The sequence below is a fragment of the Chenopodium album genome, chromosome 6 (assembly GCF_948465745.1).
Source record: "Chenopodium album chromosome 6, dcCheAlbu1.1, whole genome shotgun sequence".
Classification (NCBI taxonomy): Eukaryota; Viridiplantae; Streptophyta; class Magnoliopsida; order Caryophyllales; family Amaranthaceae; genus Chenopodium; species Chenopodium album.
In genome coordinates, this window is record NC_137839.1 from 31,163,559 (window position 1) to 31,184,579 (window position 21,021).

General features: G+C 35.2%; 1 protein-coding gene across 2 annotated transcripts; it reads left to right on the forward strand.

The window, feature by feature from the left end:
• Positions 1–5,315: 5,315 nt before the first annotated feature.
• On the forward strand, positions 5,316–20,293 carry LOC145635998 (uncharacterized). 2 transcript variants are annotated; one of them, XM_081687430.1, is made up of 8 exons: positions 5,316–5,623; positions 5,761–7,087; positions 9,965–11,285; positions 13,851–14,130; positions 16,446–16,553; positions 16,637–16,915; positions 18,040–18,183; positions 19,353–20,293. In XM_081687430.1, exons 2-8 carry the CDS (start codon positions 5,920–5,922, stop codon positions 19,539–19,541), a joined length of 3,489 nt encoding a protein of 1,162 aa, XP_081543556.1. In that variant the 5' UTR covers positions 5,316–5,623; positions 5,761–5,919; the 3' UTR covers positions 19,542–20,293. The 2 variants fall into 2 exon arrangements, with proteins under 2 accessions (XP_081543556.1, XP_081543555.1); XM_081687429.1 differs by having other exon boundaries at positions 5,316–5,618.
• Positions 20,294–21,021: the final 728 nt, after the last annotated feature.

Consider the following 21,021-nt stretch of genomic DNA (forward strand, 5'->3'; position numbering starts at 1 on the left):
AAGTTCTACTCAAACAACTCACTTTCATGCAATCGCTTAAGCAAATCAATGAACTAGGTCTTGTCCTAACTAAATCACTTTCATGCATCCAATTAGTCACTAATCATGGCAAGAGATTAAGAGCGCACAATACATAAAAATTTACTTAAATAATTCATTTTCATGCAATCATCAAACTAAAGGTGATCTTAATCTAATCCAAATCATTCTCATGCATTTAGATTAGGGAACATCAAATAATGTGCTACTAATAATCTCAAGCTATCAAAAATCATATCTTTCATCAATTTATGGCATGAGTTCAATCAAATCATCATTAATCATCAATATTAACACATGTTTTCCACCCCCTTCCCCTAGCTAAGCTTAGCCTAGGAAAGAGAAACTAACCATCATAGCAAAACCAAATAAGGATTTAATAAACACAAAACTAATCATGATTGAAAACAAATAAAAACAATATTAACAAGTTCAACTAAAGAGATATATGAAAATAAGCAATAACAAAGCAAATAAATCAAACTAAAAGAAGGGATTAGAGATTACTAAAGAGGAACTTGATTAAATATGAAAACTTGGAACTTTGCCTTTGATTGAAATAAACTTGATCAAATGTTGAATACAATGAAGAAACTTGAAGAAACTGGATTATGAGTATGCTCTAACTCCACCTTCCATTAATTCTAATTCCCTTATCTTCCTCATTAACACTATTGTAGGGAATATTTCAAGCATTACCCCAAACTTGAACCCCACTGTGATTATACACTTAAGCATGGTGGCGTCCAAAGGGAAGGAAGCTAGAGCAAAAGAGTCGCCAACAAGTTTTAGGAACTTGTAAACCATTCACAAGGTGAAGGTTACACCCCTTAACGATCCAGGAGATCGTTAACTCCAATAGGTCTGGAGCCATAACTGGAAGTTCAGGGATGAAGGTACAAATCCAATCTAAAAGAGAAAGAACCTGCCCTAATAATAGGTCTCTACTTTATTCTTCTCGTATTCATGTGCGCTTTCTGACTAACATGCAATCATTAGGTTAACCCTAAACCTGTTTATCTATGTTGGTTGAATGTTAATGCACAAACAAATCTATTATTGGCGATCACTTGAATTATAATCAAATTAACCCTAAACAAGATTACTAATTATCTTATTAAGCGTGATTACAAATACCAATTCCCTTTAAACATGCAAGAGAGGGCGTGATTAAGCAATAACAATAAATATCAAGCAACATAATAATAATCATAATAATAATAATTAAAATAATCATGTTAAAGCATAATAATAGCAAGATCCTAGGCATGATACTAACAAGATTAATAACAAACCCTAGCATGTCACTAAGCATCAAAGATAAAATATATAGCCCTAACATGATACTAACATGAATATTAGAAAAGATAATAAAAGGCATCATAGAAATCATAATTGACATTATATTCTTTACCTTAAACATGATACTAGGAACTTATTGTTGTCATTCTAAACATCAAATTAAGAAAAGCATCCTAACATGATACTAGGAATTAAAATAACAACCTAGACATGATTTCTATATCAAAATATCAATTAAAACAATTAAAGCACTTACTTGGATGCCTCGTACCTCTTTCTAATAACAAAATACACGCGTTAGTAACTTCAAGGAAAATAATAAAATTAAAACAATTAATTAAATAATTGAAAGAAAGATCTAAGAAAGTTTAGACTAGATTTGGGACCAAACCCTCAGAAATCAAACATTTCACGTCTAGGGCGAAGGCAACTTCGAACTTGGCTAGGTGTGTCTAGATCTTGTGAATGTGGAATTTTGTATTTGAGAAAAGGCTTGTTTAGAAGAGAGAGAGAGAATATCAAGAATTTCTTGATGAGAGTTGGTGATTGAAAACGGAGGTTTTAGGAGGCTATTTATAACGAAAATCAGCCGGATTATGATAAAAAAGAATCAGAGTTTCGAAAAGAATAAAACACGACGTTGTCGCCAAACACGCCTCTGTCGCCAGACAACACAGCCTGTCGCCAGGCGACAACCTGTAGTGCGGCGCTACAGACAATTTTTCCACGTATTTTCATATTTTGATAAAATTTAAGTGTATGAAGGGTAAAACTGTAATTTCCTTAAAAACACTTCTTTTATTCTAAATAAAATCTTAAAACTCAATTATCAATGCTAAATACATTAGAATTCAAAAGAACCTTCTAGAAGATTCTAGAAAATCATAATTAATCCTAATTTCATTAGGAATGATAAATCATAATAGGGCCTCCCTAGATCATTGGACCGCACATAAGCATCAAACCAGACCCAGTTTAGTAATTTGGCCATAACTTCCTCATTATTCATCGGAATTGGGCTTATAATATATCGTTGGAAAGCTCTTTTCGAACCCGATCCAACTACACCATTATCAGTCCCTTGCCATGGACCAAACTAAACTGGATTGGCTATTTTCATAAAATAGGTTTTCAAAAACAGAGAGAAAGAAAAGAATTTAAAAACTAAACACATCACTAGACTTTCCACACTTTCACTTCATTCGATTATGATTCGACGTGAAAGGTACTCATCACCGGGTTTGGTTTTGGGGAGACACAAATGCGTGTCTACAACTATCATACACCATTGCTTTACGTTAACAATTTTTTTTTTAAAGTCGATCATCTTTCCATGGCGTAATAATTCATCCTCCCTTAGAACACCTCCACCTACTCCACTTGATCCACAAACATCCATCACTGACCTTAATTAGCCCTTTTTCGGCCTTCCCTTATCGCCCTCATGTCTGGTCGACCCTAACGCTCACACCTCCACGTAGTTGCTATTCTCGTTTTTTTCATCAGTCTTAGAATTAACACCAAGGATAAGTATATCAACAATTAGTGGCTATTTGTGCATCATTTCTTTGATCAATGTCACTATCACCACAACATGACTATCTTCAACTAAAATTTCATCAAGACACCTTCTATATCATTACCTTTAGGCTTCACGCCACTATCCCTATCAACCACAACAAGGACACTGCCCCTACAAACCATAGGTCACGCATTGTCCGTGTGGAAAAAATGTGTAGAAAATTATAAAAAAAATAATAATAGTTTTTTAAATTTTTTTTATGAGAAGAAAAAGGATTTCATTAATGAAAGATAGCCAAATGACACTTACAAACAATTCCTAGGAAATCTAAAATTTCAATACAAGTACAAATAACCTTATAACTAGTTACATCGCAGATTTGATCAACGATCGCTTTAATAAAAAAAACTTCATATGAAGCAATACAATCTGTGAGTTAGCACTAATTCAGTTTGAGATCCACGGATGAATAGTTGTTTGGGTGAAGAAACTCAAATGACTTCTTGATACTTTCGAAGACGATGGAACCCTAAATCTTCAATCTATAGCACACGGAAAAAAAAAACCTAATTGAATAAACTCCATCATAATGATGGTATGATATCCATTTATTGAAAGCAACTAAAATTTTTTTTGGGGCTTACCACCGGTAAAACCATCGGTGGAAGCCCCTCCAAAAATTTACAATTGAGATCAGAAGAAAAGAGATGGAAGACAAGAGAAAAAAGGAGAAGAGTGAAGAAAAACCTTTAAAAAGTAGAAAAAAACCTAGCAATGAAGGCTAGAAAATCATTTCCAAGGGAAAATCCTAGAGGGAGCCAAAATACCCTCTTAAGGAGAAAGCCTATGGGGAATAATAATAATAACAATAGTTACAACTACAACAAAACTGTATAATATTAAGTTAGTTTATTCTAAATTGCACAGTCATTACACACATGATAATTAAATCCAAAGTTACTTTCAACTTCCAAATACAAATTAATTACATTTTAATTTTAAAATTGTCACCAGAACCCTACTTACAATCTCTGAATAATTTTATTTAATCAATTGTGCTTCAAATGAATTCAACAAACTTATTATCAATGTATATATACTTCGACTAATTCTAAAACTAATTAGCAGTAACTTGTATTATCAATATTCTTCAAACAAATTTAGTATCTATATACATTGAATATTTCTACACCAGATGGTTGCTCCATAAACAATATTAAGCTTTATAAACAAATTTCAAAAAAAACACACATCTTTATATACATATATCAACAAATAATATTCTATGCATTCCTAAACAATTCCAAATTTAAATAGCACTGCTTTGATCTTCACATATCTACATCGCATATCGTACATGCAAATTAATGAATAAGGAAACATAAAATTAAGTAAACAATACAGTAACAATTATAATATACAGTAATGAATCGAAAATTACCACCTATAAATTCGATAGTTAATCAGAAAAAACATGTAAAACATACCTTCCATGAATCGAAGCTAACACAAACATGAACGGACACAACCTAACGACTAAGAACTGCTACGACCAACATCATGAAACGTTGCGAGTTTGCGACAAACATTGCTGACTTACATGGAAAGCTTTGACACAGTCGAGGTTTTTGGCCAGAAAAGTGGTTCGAATATTAGTGACAAGGAAAACTTTACCAATAGTTAATTCACCTCTTACGGAGCGATGTTTCCAAAGTAAACGTCGCTGACACCTTTGCAAATGGCTGCCAATCTAAGTCAGCAAATACAACCATCGACAAAGCTAGGTAAGCACAACGAACTCAGCTACTGCACATGTAACCTTATTGGATTCTTGCCCAAGATTCGCAATATATTCACAATAATGCCATTTGAGAGACAACTAATGTTCCCCTACTAGAGAAATTGGAGGTGTGCTTGTCAGATATAGTGATTATATAAATCTTATAACCCACATGTTTAGAAAAAAGAACATAACTTCTACAATCAAAATAATAACTCAAAATAATAACTATTCTCATATTTTGCCTTTATTGCAAAACACATTCACTCAGCCATTTCAAACTCAACCCGACCTGACTCTCGAGCAATAATTTTAACGACGAATGGAGCAAAAAAAATATAAAAAAAATAAAAAAATTGGGAGGGATGTACAAGAATTCAAGAAACCCCGTTGATATGAGTTACTCCGTAAGGTAAAAATAATTTCAGTTCAGCAAAATTAAGGTGAATCAAACAGGGCCTAAGTCCGTATTGTAAAGGGGTTGTAATTTTTTTTTTGGTGTTCCATCCGGTTCACCCTTTGGGCTAATCATGATTCGGGGATCAGTTCTGGGTGGTTAGGTTCCAGTCCCCTCCCGATTGTTGTTGCGGGGGATCGAACACGGGTCCTTCCTACCAAATATAGTCCCAATCACCACTACACCAACAACCAATTGGTTGTAAAGGGGTTGTAATTGGTTGTATGGAAATCGTTTGAAAAACGTGCAAAGTTGAAGTTTGGCAATGGAAATAACCAAACCAAAAAACTGAGTAATAAACGGCTCAAACTAATTCGTGTCATCAAATTTTTTTCATTTCCCCACTTATTTTCCCCCCGTTCTCAACTCTCTCTCTCCTCCTTTGTTTAATTTCTTGCCCTAATTAAGAAGATCTGCGCTTTTTTCTAGGGCTTTCTTGATCCTAATTTGCCCTAATTTCGATTGTTTTCTCCAAATGTTCGTTCTATTCTGTTCAATTCAACTTCAGCTTAATTGAGGTCAGGTATTTGATTTTTGTAGTGATTTTTTTTTTTTGAATTTATTATTAATTTCTAACTTGATCTGGGTTTTGTGAGTCTTGCATTGTTTGTAGATTTGCACTTTTTTGTTCAATGTTTCAATTGAAGGTGTTAATTTCAGGATACCTGCAATGTGACGAAGAACAACGGTTGAATTAAGACATTTTTAATTCATTTTCAATTGTTCAAGGATGTTTTCGCTTAATTTGAGTTGAATCTTGTTTCGAGTTGTGTTTGAAGGGGGCAAATTGCTGTCTGTTTTGTTCTTTTAGTTGCTGTAATGGATAATACAGGCTCCGTTGATGTAATTTTGGAGTTTTTGCAAAAGAATGGATTTTCTCGGGCTGAGGCGGCACTGCGCAACGAGTTAGGTAACCGGCCCGATAATAATGGGTTCCAGAAATTAACTCTTGAAGAGGAAAGGGGTAAGAAGGCAGTAGAAGAGAATGTGAAGTCGATACCGGTTCGAAATCACGAATCTGGTTCTTGGAATAGTTGTGATGTTTCTAAAGAGCTTATTGTCAAAGAAATAGAGTGTGGGAGTACTAGTCTTGGTAAGAAGAGTAAGTGGAACTCAAACACAACCAATGTCGAACATAGAACTTCTGGTGAAACAGCCCGAGTAAGCGAGAAAAACTTCTCTTTCTCGAAAGAATCTGATGACACTGTGCTTGATTTATGTACTTGGAGGTATAGTCAAAACAACGGCGCTGGGGAGCCCTGTAAAAGCAGCAGTAGTAATGTGAATTCTGGTGTTCTTGAGTTGCAGAATAGTGAGTCATCTAATGCAGGGAAAGTTGATTTGCGACCTGATAATGATAGTGCTTTCCCAGAAAAGCGATTGACCTGGGTTTCTAGCTCTGGTAAAGCGAGTGTGGATACAAATTACAAGACTACCCAACCAAGTGAGCTTAAAGATGTCGACAAACGAAAACGAAATGACATTATGCAGTCTAAAAGCAATTTTGGAGATGAATTGGATTCCAGAAATGAAGAGGCTTCGTATTCCTCATCAGGTCAATGGAATGAATGTGCAGTGAAGACTGTCCTGTCGTTTTCTAACATTGATGTTCCAACCACCAGTGATAGTGTTGCTGATTCTGGCACTAAGGAAGGTTTTAGGAAACCAGACATTGTTGACATTAGAGCAGCTATTAAGGAGCAAGTGGATGAGGTTGGAAGATCTCTATATCTCGCAAAGCTTCATGGGACGTGTGACAAAAAGGATCATGACTATTTGGGTTTCTCTCTGGTTTCTGAAAGTCAGAAGGAAGATTACCCAAGGTTGCCTCCTGTTAGACTCAAGTCAGAAGATAAGCCTCTGAGTGCTAATTGGGAGGAGAGATTTGATAATGATGGACCCATCTTGAAGTTAGGTAGTGCTGATACTACTTATCTTTTAGGTTCGTATTTGGATGTTCCCGTTGGCCAAGAGATAAGCTCATCAGGTTAGCTTGTCAATTTTTATTTATTACAATCCAGTACAACTGTTTAAACCTTAGTTGCATATGTATGCCAATTTAATATATTTCCTTCCTAGATGCACAATGATGTGTTGTTCTAAAGCTTCTCCAGCACATGTTCAGTTCTTGGAATAATCAGTTATATAGCAATTTAAATTTTTTGTCAGGCCTCTGACCTTTTCATCTGAATCTGAAAAGAATGAATGTGTTTAATAACTTAGTTATAATCAATTTGGGGCCTCATGCCCTTAGTTACTCATAAAAGTTCCAGCTTCTGATGGGTAATGATCTCATGATGGAAAAGATGGAGCTTTTTATTTTTTGGGGTTGGGGGGGGGGGTCTAATTTCCTGTGGCTTGTTTATTGTGGGACCTTTCATGGGATTAGGTTAATTACTGAAATAGTAAAATTTATGTAAGTAAACATTGGTAGGCAACCTACGATGCTAAGAATGAGAGGGGAGTGTAGCAGATCACTACCTAACTACCCAGATAGGGTCATGGATTGAAAATGGGCATAAATCCTAGTGTTATACATGCTTAGGATCCATTTGGGACATAGGGACATTGTTCTGAATTTGGACTAGTTATTTGGCAATACAAGTTACATGATATGTGCTCCTAATATTTGTAAAACTTGTGTATATACCTTTCATGATACACATATATATATGCACATAATTCAGGCTGACTTGTTTGCTAGATATATAGGATAATCTAATGTCAAGCTCATTTGAACTCTATCACTTAACTTTCTCCTTTCTCCTCTCTGCTTTCTGTTTTTGTAATTACTTTTCACTAGGATGTGCTCTAGATTAACGAGAAACGGAAGCAAAATTGTTGGGTATGGGTTTTATCTCCTCGTCAATGTGTGGAGTGTTCAACATTATAAAATAAAGAGTCTAGCTTTTTAAAAGTGATAGTAGGTTTTATTTGCCTTCTGTAATTGCAGAGTAATAGCTTGTCCTTTCCGATTCTCTTTCCTGTGCCAAGTTGTGACTACCACCTCCACAAACTCACCTCCTCTGTGATATAGACCACAATTGGTTCCCATTACCCCTTGACTCATTCTTATCCTTCAAAGCTTGGATTTAGCTATAAAAAAATATGTAGGAATGTTGTCTTGAGCTTTAAGGTTCCATGTGTTTGATGGATGTAATGTTGTATTTTCATCAAGAAGGTTGAATCCATATTCTTTGAAGCTCTTAGAAATTTTGTGTCACATTGTACGCTGTATAAAATTATTTGAAGAGGTATGTGTGTTTTGGCTGTTTTGATATCATCTTGGCCTCTGTCATTGTCTTTGACCATGTTGATTTAATGGCTGTATTATACAGTTCTATTTAAGGTCCAATTTGTTGTGGGGATATGTATCTAGAGGCTGGACCTACATAGTTTCTGAGATTTGATGGTTTTATAGTGATTTGAAGTGTCGAGTTGCTGTACTAGATCTTGATTACTTAGATTAAGCATGGGTATTATACTATTATGGGATAAACATTCAAAATGAAGAAATTGCACTTCATTTTGGATTATCAAGCTTTTCTTTTAGGCTGTTCATATTTTTTCCAAAATTTAAAAGAACAAAAAAGTGAGAACTTGGATTTTCATTGTATTCAACTATCAAATCTTCTTCTATGGAAAGCATTTTGATCCGGTTTCAATAAAAGAAGTGATTTCACAAAGGTCGGGCCTTTAGAGCCTGGAATCATAATGTTTTGCTCGATTAAACTGGTATATGTATTTCTTATCTCTTGATCTTCACGGGAAGCATGGAATATTACTGCCTGTACAAGGATCCAGTCTGTGATTTGAAACATGGAGAAAGGAGAGCTTGTTGTGGGGTAAGAGTTGGAATTTGGGGACATGAGGTGTGGGGCCAGCAAGATTGAATGGTTGTCTCAGTATCTCAAGGAGATGTCTCTTATCACCTGCAAATCAGGTCTATGATTTAACTCTTTCCAAGGTCTCAAAACCGAGGAGTTCCATGTTGTGTGTTCTAATGAATTGAAATGATGTGTTGATCGCAAACTGTGTCGTGATACACATATAATGTTAATTTATAAAAAAAATTATCTTCATTGTGTGCTATTAGAGTATATTAGTAGGCTTAGAGCCGTCATAGAGAAGAATGGGTAATCTTTCACTATATCTTTATATAGCAAGTAACTTTGTATGTGAAACACGTGATGTAGCGTTCAATGCATGTGGGGAAGGGGGGATTCGGTGTCGTTATCTGTGATTCGGATGAGATTGTGGGTTTTGAACACTTTGTGATGAATTGGATTAGTTCGGTTCGGTCTATTGAAAATCCTTTACGTCACAGCTGAGCCGAAATTATGCAACTATATGTTTCCCCTTTGCTGCTGAATAAATTGTGGTCAGTATTTTCTTTTCTTTTTAATAAAAAAATAAAAAATTGGATACTGAAAATTTGTCATATGTAGTAATGTTTTGGATACACTCAGTTTGGCTATTTTGATGTGTTTATCCTTTTACCGCTTTTTTTCATTTGTGTCAATCTGTATGCTGTGTGCCTGTGGAATGATGTTTGGAAAAAACATCATTTGTTAATTGCTTGACGAATTCCAAATTTGGCATGGGAACTGAATCTTGCTTTTGTTGTCTGCTCAATTATTCATCTGCGTTTTTTTCTTCTTGTTTCTTTTCCCCATTACTTGATTCCATTTTTATGGTGGACAGTTCCTTATGACAATTCATGTTAACCCCAAATTGAGTTTGGGATTAAGGCTTTATTTTTGTTGTTGTGGAATCCTAAGTGACTAGTATCTTGCTTGGTTTTATTGAAATGCTCTTTTGACATTATATAAGATCTAACTTGATATATGATTTAATGATCCAGGTGCGAAAAGAATGACAGGAGGCAATTGGCTATCAGTCAGCCGGGGTATAACAGAAGATGCTTCAGATATGGTATCTGGCTTTGCAACAATTGGTGATGGATTAAGTGAATCTATTGATTACCCTAATGACTACTGGGACTCTGATGAGTATGATGATGACGACGATGTTGGATACATGAGACAACCTATTGAGGACGAGGCTTGGTTTTTAGCTCATGAAATTGACTACCCTAGCGATAATGAAAAAGGAACTGGACATGGGAGTATTCCAGATAATCAAGAAAGAGCTATAACCAAAGTGGAGGAAGATGATCAGTCTTTTGCTGAGGAGGATTCTTATTTTTCCGGTGAGCAATATATTCATTCAAAAAACTTGGAGCCTATATCAGCTTCAGATGATCCTATTGGACTGTCTGTTACAGAGGTGTATGAGAAAGCTGATGGTAATGATATAATTGCTCATTATGATGGGCAGTTAATGGATGAAGAGGAACTGAACCTGATGCGTTCTGAACCTGTATGGCAAGGCTTCGTGACGCAGTCAGATGACATGATCATGTTGGGGGATGGCAAGGTTATGAATGAATTTGGAAGGTCTGTGCTGGATGATGGATGCATTGATGATGACCAGCATGGTTCTGTTAGATCAATTGGTGTGGGAATCAACAGTGATGTTGCTGACTTTGGCAGTGAAGTACGTGACAGTTTAATTGGTGGAAGTAGTGAAGGGGACTTTGAGTACTTTCATGAACATGAAATTGGTTTAGGTGCATCTAAGCATCCTCAAATTAGGACAATCAAGGACAGGAAGGAAGCATCCAGGCATGATTCTGATAAATATTTGCTGGAAGCTGATAAAGATACATGCTTACAACTCAGAAGTCATTCAGATGTGGGGTTTTCATTTGCTCCTCCTGCAAGAGGTGAGCCTGCAGGTTCTAGTAAACCTATGTGGTCAAGCAACAACAATAGTGTGGGCGATGAACATAATGATTGTATAAGAAACGATGGTATGCTTGCATCATGGAAACATAAAAGTAGCGGTTCTTCACCTGCCCGGAGTCCTGAAGATGAAACTAATGCTCCTGTTGTAAGATCAGCAGAATCAACTCCTTCTACACTCTCAGACTATGCGTATGTTGAAAAGGAGCGTGTGAAAAGGGCAGATGATGAAAAGACAGCAAGTATGAGAGAAGATGATGTTGGAGCATGTTTAGAGGATGAAGAAGCTGCTGCTGTTCAGGAACAAGTAAGGCAGATAAAGGCCCAGGAAGAGGAATTTGAGACTTTCAATTTGAAAATAGTGCATAGAAAGAACAGGTAAATCCTTTCTTGCAAATGAACTTCTAGATCTTTTATTCTATGTATCATATATAACGAGAAAATTGAGGAATTTGTCTTCCTATTGTTATCGCAGTTAGTTTTGAATCCAGCTAATTGTGCTTCTTGTTATGATTTAAGAGTTTTCTTGATGTGAAGTGTATGGGAAATGACATAATGAATGGGTTGTAAGTTGTAAGAGCTGATATAGTTCGGTAATGGCTTATCAAATTTTTGGTGTTTTAGAAAAAATGATGTATCTCAACAACCTATCATGAAATTGTGAGGGAATTACATACTCAGTGATGGCCAATTGGCCATTCATGATGTAACAGCCTTTAAATATCTTGATTTTATAAATTTGCATATGCGTCTAATGTAGGATTTAGGCCTGAATCATTTTTGCTTCTCTAATTTACTCCGGTTCTGTGCACTTTCATTAAACTTACTCTGGCCTGTCTTTGGACATAAAGTTATTATGTTTTAAATCCACTGAATATTCTTTATATAAATCTCACATGCTTCTATTCCCTCAACAGACAGAAAATAAAATAGTACTCCCTCCGTTCCCTTTTGTTCTTTACGTTTCCATTTTAGGTGTTCTTTTTTATTCTTTACCTTTAGTATCTTTCCTATTTTAGTCATAAATTTTAGACAAAATTACCCTTGCTTTATAATTTAAATACCCAAATATCCTTACTTTTTCATGTGCATTTGTACTTTTAGTATTATTTTTATGCTTTTCTAATACTTATTATTACTTTCTCTCTCCTCTCTCTTCTTTTTCCTTCTTACTTTCTTCACTCCACATGTACAATATTCTTTTTTAAAATATAATTGTACTTTCAATCACTGAATTATTCCAATAAACCTCTACTTTACACAATTTCTTAATCACCGCGCATAATTCCAAACGTCAAAAACAAAAGGGAACGGAGGGAGTAGTTAAAAGTGAAAAGGAATTGCGCATAGTGCATGGTCAAAACCATAATGGTGAGTGGTGTACCTTTGGTAAATTTGATGTCAGATAATTGTCTCAGTGTCAAGAAATGAGTGATATAGAGGTATGTTGACAAGAAGATTTGAACAAACCTCAGAAGGTTGGTCAGACATGGCTTTTGGCAGAAATTGTGAGGGTGAGAGAATAGCAGTGGAGCCCCTTTATTGATGTAGGACTCTTCCATTCTGTTTACTTTTTCTAGACAAACCATTCTATGCGATCTTGGTGCAGGAAGTGTTCTTGTTGCATCAATTTTTTTTTGCTAGCCTGAATTCAAAAATGCTGATCTGAGATGGACTAAATTTTTTTCATTGGAACTTATGTCGTGATAAGCTAATAACACATACTCTTTCCATCCACATCATATGTCCGGATAAGTTTTATGGTTTTTACTTTTTACTATTAATTCTATTTTTTTTATTTATTATTTTTTGTAGTTGCAAGTTAGTTTTATACAAAGTACTTATCAAAATTGGTCTCAGGTCTAGCAGCCATTCTCTCTTTGTAGAATATTTTCTGCTCATCTTACTCCTGTTTCTTTCTTTAGGGTTTGGAATGGTGATAATCTAATTTGGAATTTGCATTTTAGGAGGTTGCCTCATGATAGGGAGTAGGGAGGAACTTACTATTTTGACGGGTATCTTTGATTCTGTTTGTGTCTCTGATTCCCTTGTGTGTGGTAGGCGGATTTGTCAGGATCTTTTTCCTGTTGCTCCCTTTATAAACACCTTTGATAATTGCTTATTCATCATCATTTCCTTAGTCTACTTTCTTTTGGAAGGCTAAGTTTCTGAAGAGAATGAAAGGCCTTTTCTGGGTTGGTAGTTTTGGGAAGCTCTATACTTGTGATAATCTATAGTTTAGAAGTTAATTTAATGTTCTTTATCATATGTCAACTGAATAAGTTAAGATATGAGATAAAACCTACCAGAAAGCGTTGTTGTCACGTTGTGTGTGTGTTGTGGGGGGGGGGGGGGGGGGGGGGGGAGGAAGAGATTGTGCATTTAGTATGGGTTTAGCCTGCATAGTTTATGTATAGCTGATTTTGGTGGAACTGGTTAATAGCGTGTTGGTGAGGGTAGTAGTGCCTTTGTGTGGGGTTGTATTAGGTTGACGTGGTCATGTTTGGTTGGTTCCTGTGGTGGTTAACTGCCTTTATTTTATCATTTTGGTACCGTCAAGAGATGATGATTAGTTATTACTGAACCTTGCTTACTAAAATTGATTTTTTAAAAAAGAAAAATAAACTAAAAAAAATAAAGCCAAAGAAAATTAGCTGTTCTGACTGCTTAGACATGAGTCCTATGAAATAATCTTATTAAGCATGTAATAGTTTTCTTGGTCTATAATTATTGTATGCTAATCTACGTATTGAATAATACAATGCATTTTGGCGCAATTTTTCATTAATTTTGCTGCCCTTCACTGACTTGTCTGTGAAGTCAAAGTCTCTTGTCGCTTGCAATAAAAGTTTCTTTAGCATTTATAACTCTCAAACGTTTAACTTGTGTACAATGTTTCGTGCTTTTGACTTTGGTGTGCCTGGACTTGCTCTCTTTCCCCAGAACTGGCTTTGAAGAGGACAAAAATTTTCATGTAGTATTAAATTCAGTCATAGCAGGGCGCTACCATGTTACTGAGTATCTAGGATCAGCTGCATTCAGTAAAGCTATTCAAGCACATGACCTGCACACAGGCATGGATGTTTGTGTTAAGATTATCAAGAACAATAAGGATTTTTTTGACCAGAGTCTTGATGAGATAAAGCTTCTCAAGTATGTAAACAAACATGATCCTGCTGACAAGTACCACCTACTTCGGTTGTACGATTATTTCTACTACCGTGTAAGTTACTAATCTTATTATAGTACCTTCCTTTGTTCTTTTATTATTTCCTTTCCACTTTTTATCGTTTTCCATGACGTATTCGGCATTCATCCCTTTTGTCATTTTATCTGGGTGTGATAACTGTTTTTCCTTTACCATGCATTTTAATACTTATACCCGTGCTACCTTTATTTTTATTTCAAGCTATACCTAATGAGACTGTAAACAAAATTATGCAAAGCAAAATATGGACTGAATTGAATTTGGATTGGCACATAAACCAGGACAGAACTAGATCATTAACATATTAAGTTTCCTAAACTTTAGATATGTAGAGTCAGAAAACAGAAAAACAAAGTTATTCTTGCACATGGAAATTTAATTCGGTCTGCCATTTAATGTTGATTTTGTATAGAAGGGAATATAGAAAAAAAATTACCAACTAATATAAAGTAAGCAAGTGGAGCTTTAAAATGTATCAACAAAAAGGGTTCAAGCCTTACTGTACAGTAACACTAGGTTGGATGATTATTGCAGTTGCGATTTCAAGCCTTGTTCCTTCTTTTGTTGATTCAATTTTTGGCTTACAGTTACACTAGGTTGGAACTGTTGGATGATTATTGCAGCTGCGATTTTGGGCCTTGTGCCTTCTTCTGTTGATTCAATTCTTTCTCTAAATTGTCTACAGTCCCAGAGGACCCTCTTCTAAGAAAACAATGACTAACCATAGGTAGAAGGATTATGACCATCCTTTGTCTGAATCTTTGGCTTTAGTCTGTTCTCCAAGTCGTGTCAAAAGTTGCTCCTGAGAATTTCAGTACTTCAATGATTTAGTAGTTTTGTGACAATTGACCTTTAGATTTTTTTTTTTTGGAAAATAAGATTTTATTACCAAAAAGAGAAAGTTACAACTTACAGAAGCTAAAGGTTATGGAACATAGCCCTCCCTTTTTAGGCATTTTCAACAGGTCAAGTTTACTAGGTAGCAGTTTCCCTTAATTGAGCAAATTCTTCTTTGTTTTTCTCCATTCTGGTCTTTTCTGTAATTCTCTATACCCCCATATTGGCCCAAAAAGCAAAGTGATCAGCAAGTACATATAGTGGCTATTGGCTTAATTTATGCCCTCCAAGACTAGTGGCTGTATAACTAGAGGTGGAAATTTATTGGTCAGATCTGGTAGTTTACTCAGGTTATTTACAGGCTGAATCTGTTATTTTATTCAGGAAGTGGATGTCCATGACGGACTGAAACTTAGTCCTAAAGGAACTCTTTTTATTTATTATATACTTATTTATTATAATATTTTTTTTTTAATGCATATTTTTTTCAAATTATTCCGTTCTATCTACTACAATGTTACCAACTGATAAATGTGTAATTCATTAGGCTTTTTTAATATCTATTGCGAAATTGTAACAATTGAAGGATAAAACAATTGAAGGATAAAGAAGAAGTAAATGATTAATTACTGAGCAGAAGGGAGACATATTAGTTAATAGTACAACAAGAGAGGCTATAATGGAGTAAAGTAGTGAACAAAGGAAAAAATCATTAGGGCTTTGCTTACTAGCTTCCAATGCGTGAATTCTGAATGTGAGGTGATTTTGGTGCAATATAATGTTTAAATTCCAAAAATTTTCACTTGTTTATTTTACCATTTATGCTTAGATATGAGGGTGCATTCTAGAAATCTTCTTTTGCCTACCTTCTCCTTTCTTCTTCACGAGTCCAGATGATCATATATTCAACATTGTAATGGAGCTTGGTTGCAGAGTAATCAGTGCAGCTGTTCTGTGGTGTATAGTTAGGGTGAGTTGACAGCCAGTGTATAAGCATGTTGAGTTGGGACAAAGTTTGATGCTGATAAGGTAGATGAGAGAAGTACACATGGCAACACTTTAACCTTTCTATACATCCAAACAAGCATTTCTTAGGAAGTACGATATTTATAAACTTTTTAACCAACTGGTACATCCCTATGCCTTCCCTTCCACTTTCCTTTCCACCATCACCTTGTAGCCACTAATTCTTTGAAACAAGTTTTCTAATGCACAACATATTTATCAGGTTGCTTAATACGTAGTATAATAATATGTTTCTTTTAGTCTTTGACATGTTTTTCAGTGGTGGTGTTTGTAGAACATAACCTGTACTTTCTGCCTTGTTTATTTGGCCTTCAAACTGAATGTCCATATACCTATGTCAATATTCACTAGAGTTTCTCCAATAATTTCAAAAACAGTGTAACCTGCCAAATTCAAGTTTGATATTAAGGTCTCCAGTTTCTTGCTTTATAAATAGTACGAGCTAACAAAATAATTTGTTGTTGCAGGAACATTTGTTAATTGTTTGTGAACTACTCAAGGCAAACTTGTACGAGTTTCACAAGTTTAACAGAGAATCTGGTGGGGAGGTCTATTTTACTATGCCAAGATTGCAGGTTGAGAGAGTGCTACTTTGTGGTGTTACGTTTTTGTAGCATGATTTGGAGCTCTTTTAATATTATAATTCTCATTTATGCAGTCAATCACAATTCAAGTTTTGGAGGCTCTTCAGTTCTTGCATGGCCTTGGATTAATACATTGTGACTTGAAGCCTGAGAATATTCTAGTTAAAAGCTATAGCAGATGCGAAGTGAAAGTCATCGATCTGGGAAGCAGCTGTTTTGAAACAGATCATCTATGCTCATATGTTCAGTCGAGGTCATACCGAGCGCCAGAGGTCATATTAGGCTTGCCGTATGACAAAAAAATAGACGTATGGTCTCTCGGTTGCATCTTGGCAGAACTTTGCACAGGCAATGTAAGTTCCCAGGGTGTTGAATCTGTTTTACTTTGCTGACATAATTATTATGGTTACATATATGCAATAGTTGGTGTTTATACTATATGATACATTATGTTACTTTGGCTTTGCTCTGTTCATCTTAAAATAAGAATCTAGAAATACAAGTTCATTTAAGTTCCAATAAGTTTGTATGAGGCTGTGCAAGTTCAATTGATAATTCTCAGCCATTCTTGACATTATTGGTCGACATGTGTCAATTTCTCATAAAATATTTTCCTGCCTAAACAACTCTAGACATCTTTTTCTATCCCTATATATATATTTTTCCATGTTCCAAGATTGAAACTTTAAAAAGTAATGTCTACCCTCTTTGGATTAAAAATTAAATACTATTTTAATGCTATGCCACAGGGCTAACCTAGTTCACAACTAAAATAAGATCAAATAAGCATTTCATTTATATAATCATGTCATCTTCTTCTTAATGCCTGTTGTAGTCAGTTATATGTGCACTTAGTGTTATCACTGCTGACTTGATAACAAGACTTTCTAGGATCATCTATAAACTCATGGTCCAATAATAACAATTGCAATGTTTATTTTTGGTTGTAGCCAACACTGTATTCTGTTAATGCTCTAAATACTCCAAAGAACTTTTCTCAAAAAAAAAAAAAAAAAATATAAAAAACTCCAAAGAATTATATTATGCCAAAATTTGTCAAGCCGAGTCATTCTACTTTAAAGAGCTTGAAACCACCACTATCATGAAATCATAGTATGGAAATGCAGACCTTGCATTAAAGTTTTTTTTTTTTTTTTTGAAAGGGTCCTTGCATTAAAGTTGAGGCTTCTTTTGGTAAAGAAGAACATCAACCAGCTAGAGCAGTGTTCCTGGCGTCCTTATTTTTATTATTATAAAATTTTTTATACTGTCTTTCAGTTTTTCTGATGACCTTTCTATACTACTCTCTCAAGTTCTTCTATCTATTATTATTTTACCTTGAAGGATAGTACATGTGTTTAAAGATTTAAGATTCTTAGTAAATTTGTTTTAGCTTTAATCTTTTTTGCATGTTTTTGTATTGGGATAAAATCTTCTAGATTTAGCAGAGTTTTTACTAATGAAAATTGTCTTATAGGTCCTTTTCCAAAACGATTCTCCAGCAACATTACTTGCTCGGGTTATTGGGATCATTGGCCCCATTGACCAAGACATGCTTGCTAAGGGAAGAGATACATACAAATATTTTACCAAGAATCACATGCTTTATGAACGAAACCAGGTAAGTAATTGTTTTGCTTTATCCTTAAGATACAAAATCCAAAGTGGAAATGCCATTTAATAATGCATGTTTCTACTACAATGTCCTCTTTGTGAGCCTGTGTCATGTACCGACATGGCTAGGTATTAAACAGTAACTAATGGTAGAAAATTGCAGATTAAAGAAGGAATAATAAAAGCTAAATGTGAAATATATAATTGATGAGATGAAATTACACACACTAACACACTAAACAAACTACTCGTAAGATAGATTATCAATTTTTCGAGAGGCTTGATTCTCTCCCAATCGGTAACTTTAGGTTACCACTCTCCAAGTGACTTGAGGTCACAACTCTCAACAAGTTTCATCCAATTTTTGCCTACCTATTTCCTTTCCTTCCCTCTTTATTTATACTACGGACTATTAACCTAGTGAGCTAATATTAGTAGAATACCTATACTACCCTTCCTTAGGTTGATCTATTACAGCCTGGTATATACAAATATCTAATTTGTTGTCTTGAGCAAGTTCTTAACTTTGAAATAGTTGGATTTTAGGCATTTATAAAAACATTCTTGTCACAAAGAAATCTAGAGTCGAGTCTAGATTACCTTTGATATCCAGGCAAAAGTAAATAATTTTTGTTCTATCTTATAATTATTTGCTTCATCATCATTTTAAACTCTCTTTTAAACTTGAATCAAGTTAGGCATGACAATCTGTTTTATGTTTCAAAGTTTTCAGTTATTTGTCCCTTCAATTACGAAGATGGAGTTGCCATGGAATTTTGGTTGTGTTTTCACTATTTACCTCTTGAATGTTCCATTCTTATAAGTTTGCGGCGCAACAGCAGGTTTCTGAAATACTCTGTATCTTCAAACTTAGTGGGATAGACCATGGTGTATTCTGTTTTTTTCAAATAGTCATCAAAGTTTACAATATCATTTAGCATAAATGGGAAAATAAACTTTAAAAAGAATCTCTAAGTAAACAATCTTTTAACCTTTTTGACATTGTTTAATCAATTCCTGATGATTGTGATTTGAGCTTATTGGGCGTAAGCTTTTATTAGACTGTTTGATCTGATGTCCAAGGTACCACAAACTTGGACAAGGGCTTATTGTGTTAATGGATATGTTAGTTGAAATAGAGCTTTGGTTTACCAGTGGACACATGTTCCTTTTCAGGAAACAAGCAGACTGGAATATTTGATTCCGAAGAAGACATCCTTAAGGCATCGACTACCAATGGGAGATCAAGGCTTCATAGACTTCGTTGTGCATTTACTTGAAATAAACCCAAGAAAGCGTCCATCTGCATTTGATGCATTGAAGCACCCTTGGCTGTCTTACCCATATGAACCAATATCGTCTTAGAATAGTAAAACGGCTGGGTCTAATGACGAGCAGGTCTTCCACTGAAGTACCTGTGGTAACCTTTTCTGGGCTACAGAGCCTACCATGATCCAGTTCTAACTGATCATCTTTGAAGGGATCTATGATGCCATTTTGTCCTTCTGTTTGGCCTGCTCAGTGCTGCAACAGGTGTTTTCGCTTCTGTTTTGTGTTCTTCCCCAACTTACAGGCTCAAGTTGTATTGTATCTGAAGCTTTGATTTGCTACTAAACTTGTGTTCTTAGGCCAATTAGTTCGCGCTCATTTTTTCATTTTTCACTTTCTATTGACTTTTTTTTTTTTTTTTTTTCCTGAGGGATGGGTTTTCTTCTCTTTATTTTTTCTTTTATTTTATTGGGGTGGGGAAGGTAACACTGTAACAGTGGGAGGACTCTTGGAGTTGGGCGGTTGTAAATGTTGTGAAATGTGATTATCCTTCTAGTTCTAGCATTAGTCGATTATGTTTTTCTTTCTTTCTTTTGTTTTTATTTTTCTTTATATATATTTTTTTATTAAATCATTATTACTTCCTCTATTTTATTTCGTGTTACATGTTTTTGCACATATTTACTTAATCTTTATAAATAAATCCGTTTAGTTACCCACCTCCACCCCGTCAATTACATATCCATTAACAGACACAACCACCTCCTCTACTACCATAGGAGCCAGCTCTACAACCATTACAACCACTACAGCGCTACCTCCACCATTGCCTCGAGCCCTCGACCACCACCTCGAAATCATTAGAAAAAAATTGACACCGTCTAACTGTTCAACTACAAGTACAAAAGAAGAAAGATAATTCAGGAATTAAAGAGAAGAGACAAATCAAGAATCTATCCTTGATAACACAACATGAGGGAGAACCAAGGAATAATTCAACCCCTAGGAGATGATCAAACATCATACTAAATTAACTATGGGTTGAATTTGGCACTTCCACTCAATTTGTCGGAAAAACGACAGTGGTAGACTGTAGACTGGTGGATTTTGTTCAATTTAGTGGTGGTGGTTGAGTTTTTGGGTTTCGATGGGGTTAATAATGATTTCAGAGAGAGCAGTGGAGGTGAGTGAGTGATGAAAGTGATTAGTGGTTTTAGTGAGGTTGGTGTTGGGTTTAATAGAGAGCAGTGGACGTTGGTAGTGGTTTGGTGGAGATGGGTGGTGAATTTGGTGAGGTGAGTGGTGGCTACGACATTAGTAACGGTGAATGATTTGTCTGATATTCTTGAGAAGTTAGGGATGAGTAAGGGTTGAGAGGAGGTTCCTAAACATTTTTTTTTTATATTAAGATACAATGAAAAGTTTAAGTACGTCTTTTCACAAGACCGTGATCTAAACTATCTAAGAGTAAAATATAAGAAAATTTGCTATCTAAAAAAGGGACTTTATCTTGACGAGTCGGAGTCGAATAGCCGAGGCAACATAGTCTGTTGCCCGGTTTCCTTCCCGATAAATG

Coding starts and splice junctions, on each gene's coding strand:
- LOC145635998 (XM_081687430.1), top strand. CDS start 5,920: ATGGATAATACAGGCTCCGTTGATGTAATTTTGGAGTTTTTGCAAAAG. Junction 7,088..9,964: donor CCAAGAGATAAGCTCATCAG/GTTAGCTTGTCA, acceptor TTAATGATCCAG/GTGCGAAAAGAATGACAGGA. Junction 11,286..13,850: donor ATAGTGCATAGAAAGAACAG/GTAAATCCTTTC, acceptor CTCTTTCCCCAG/AACTGGCTTTGAAGAGGACA.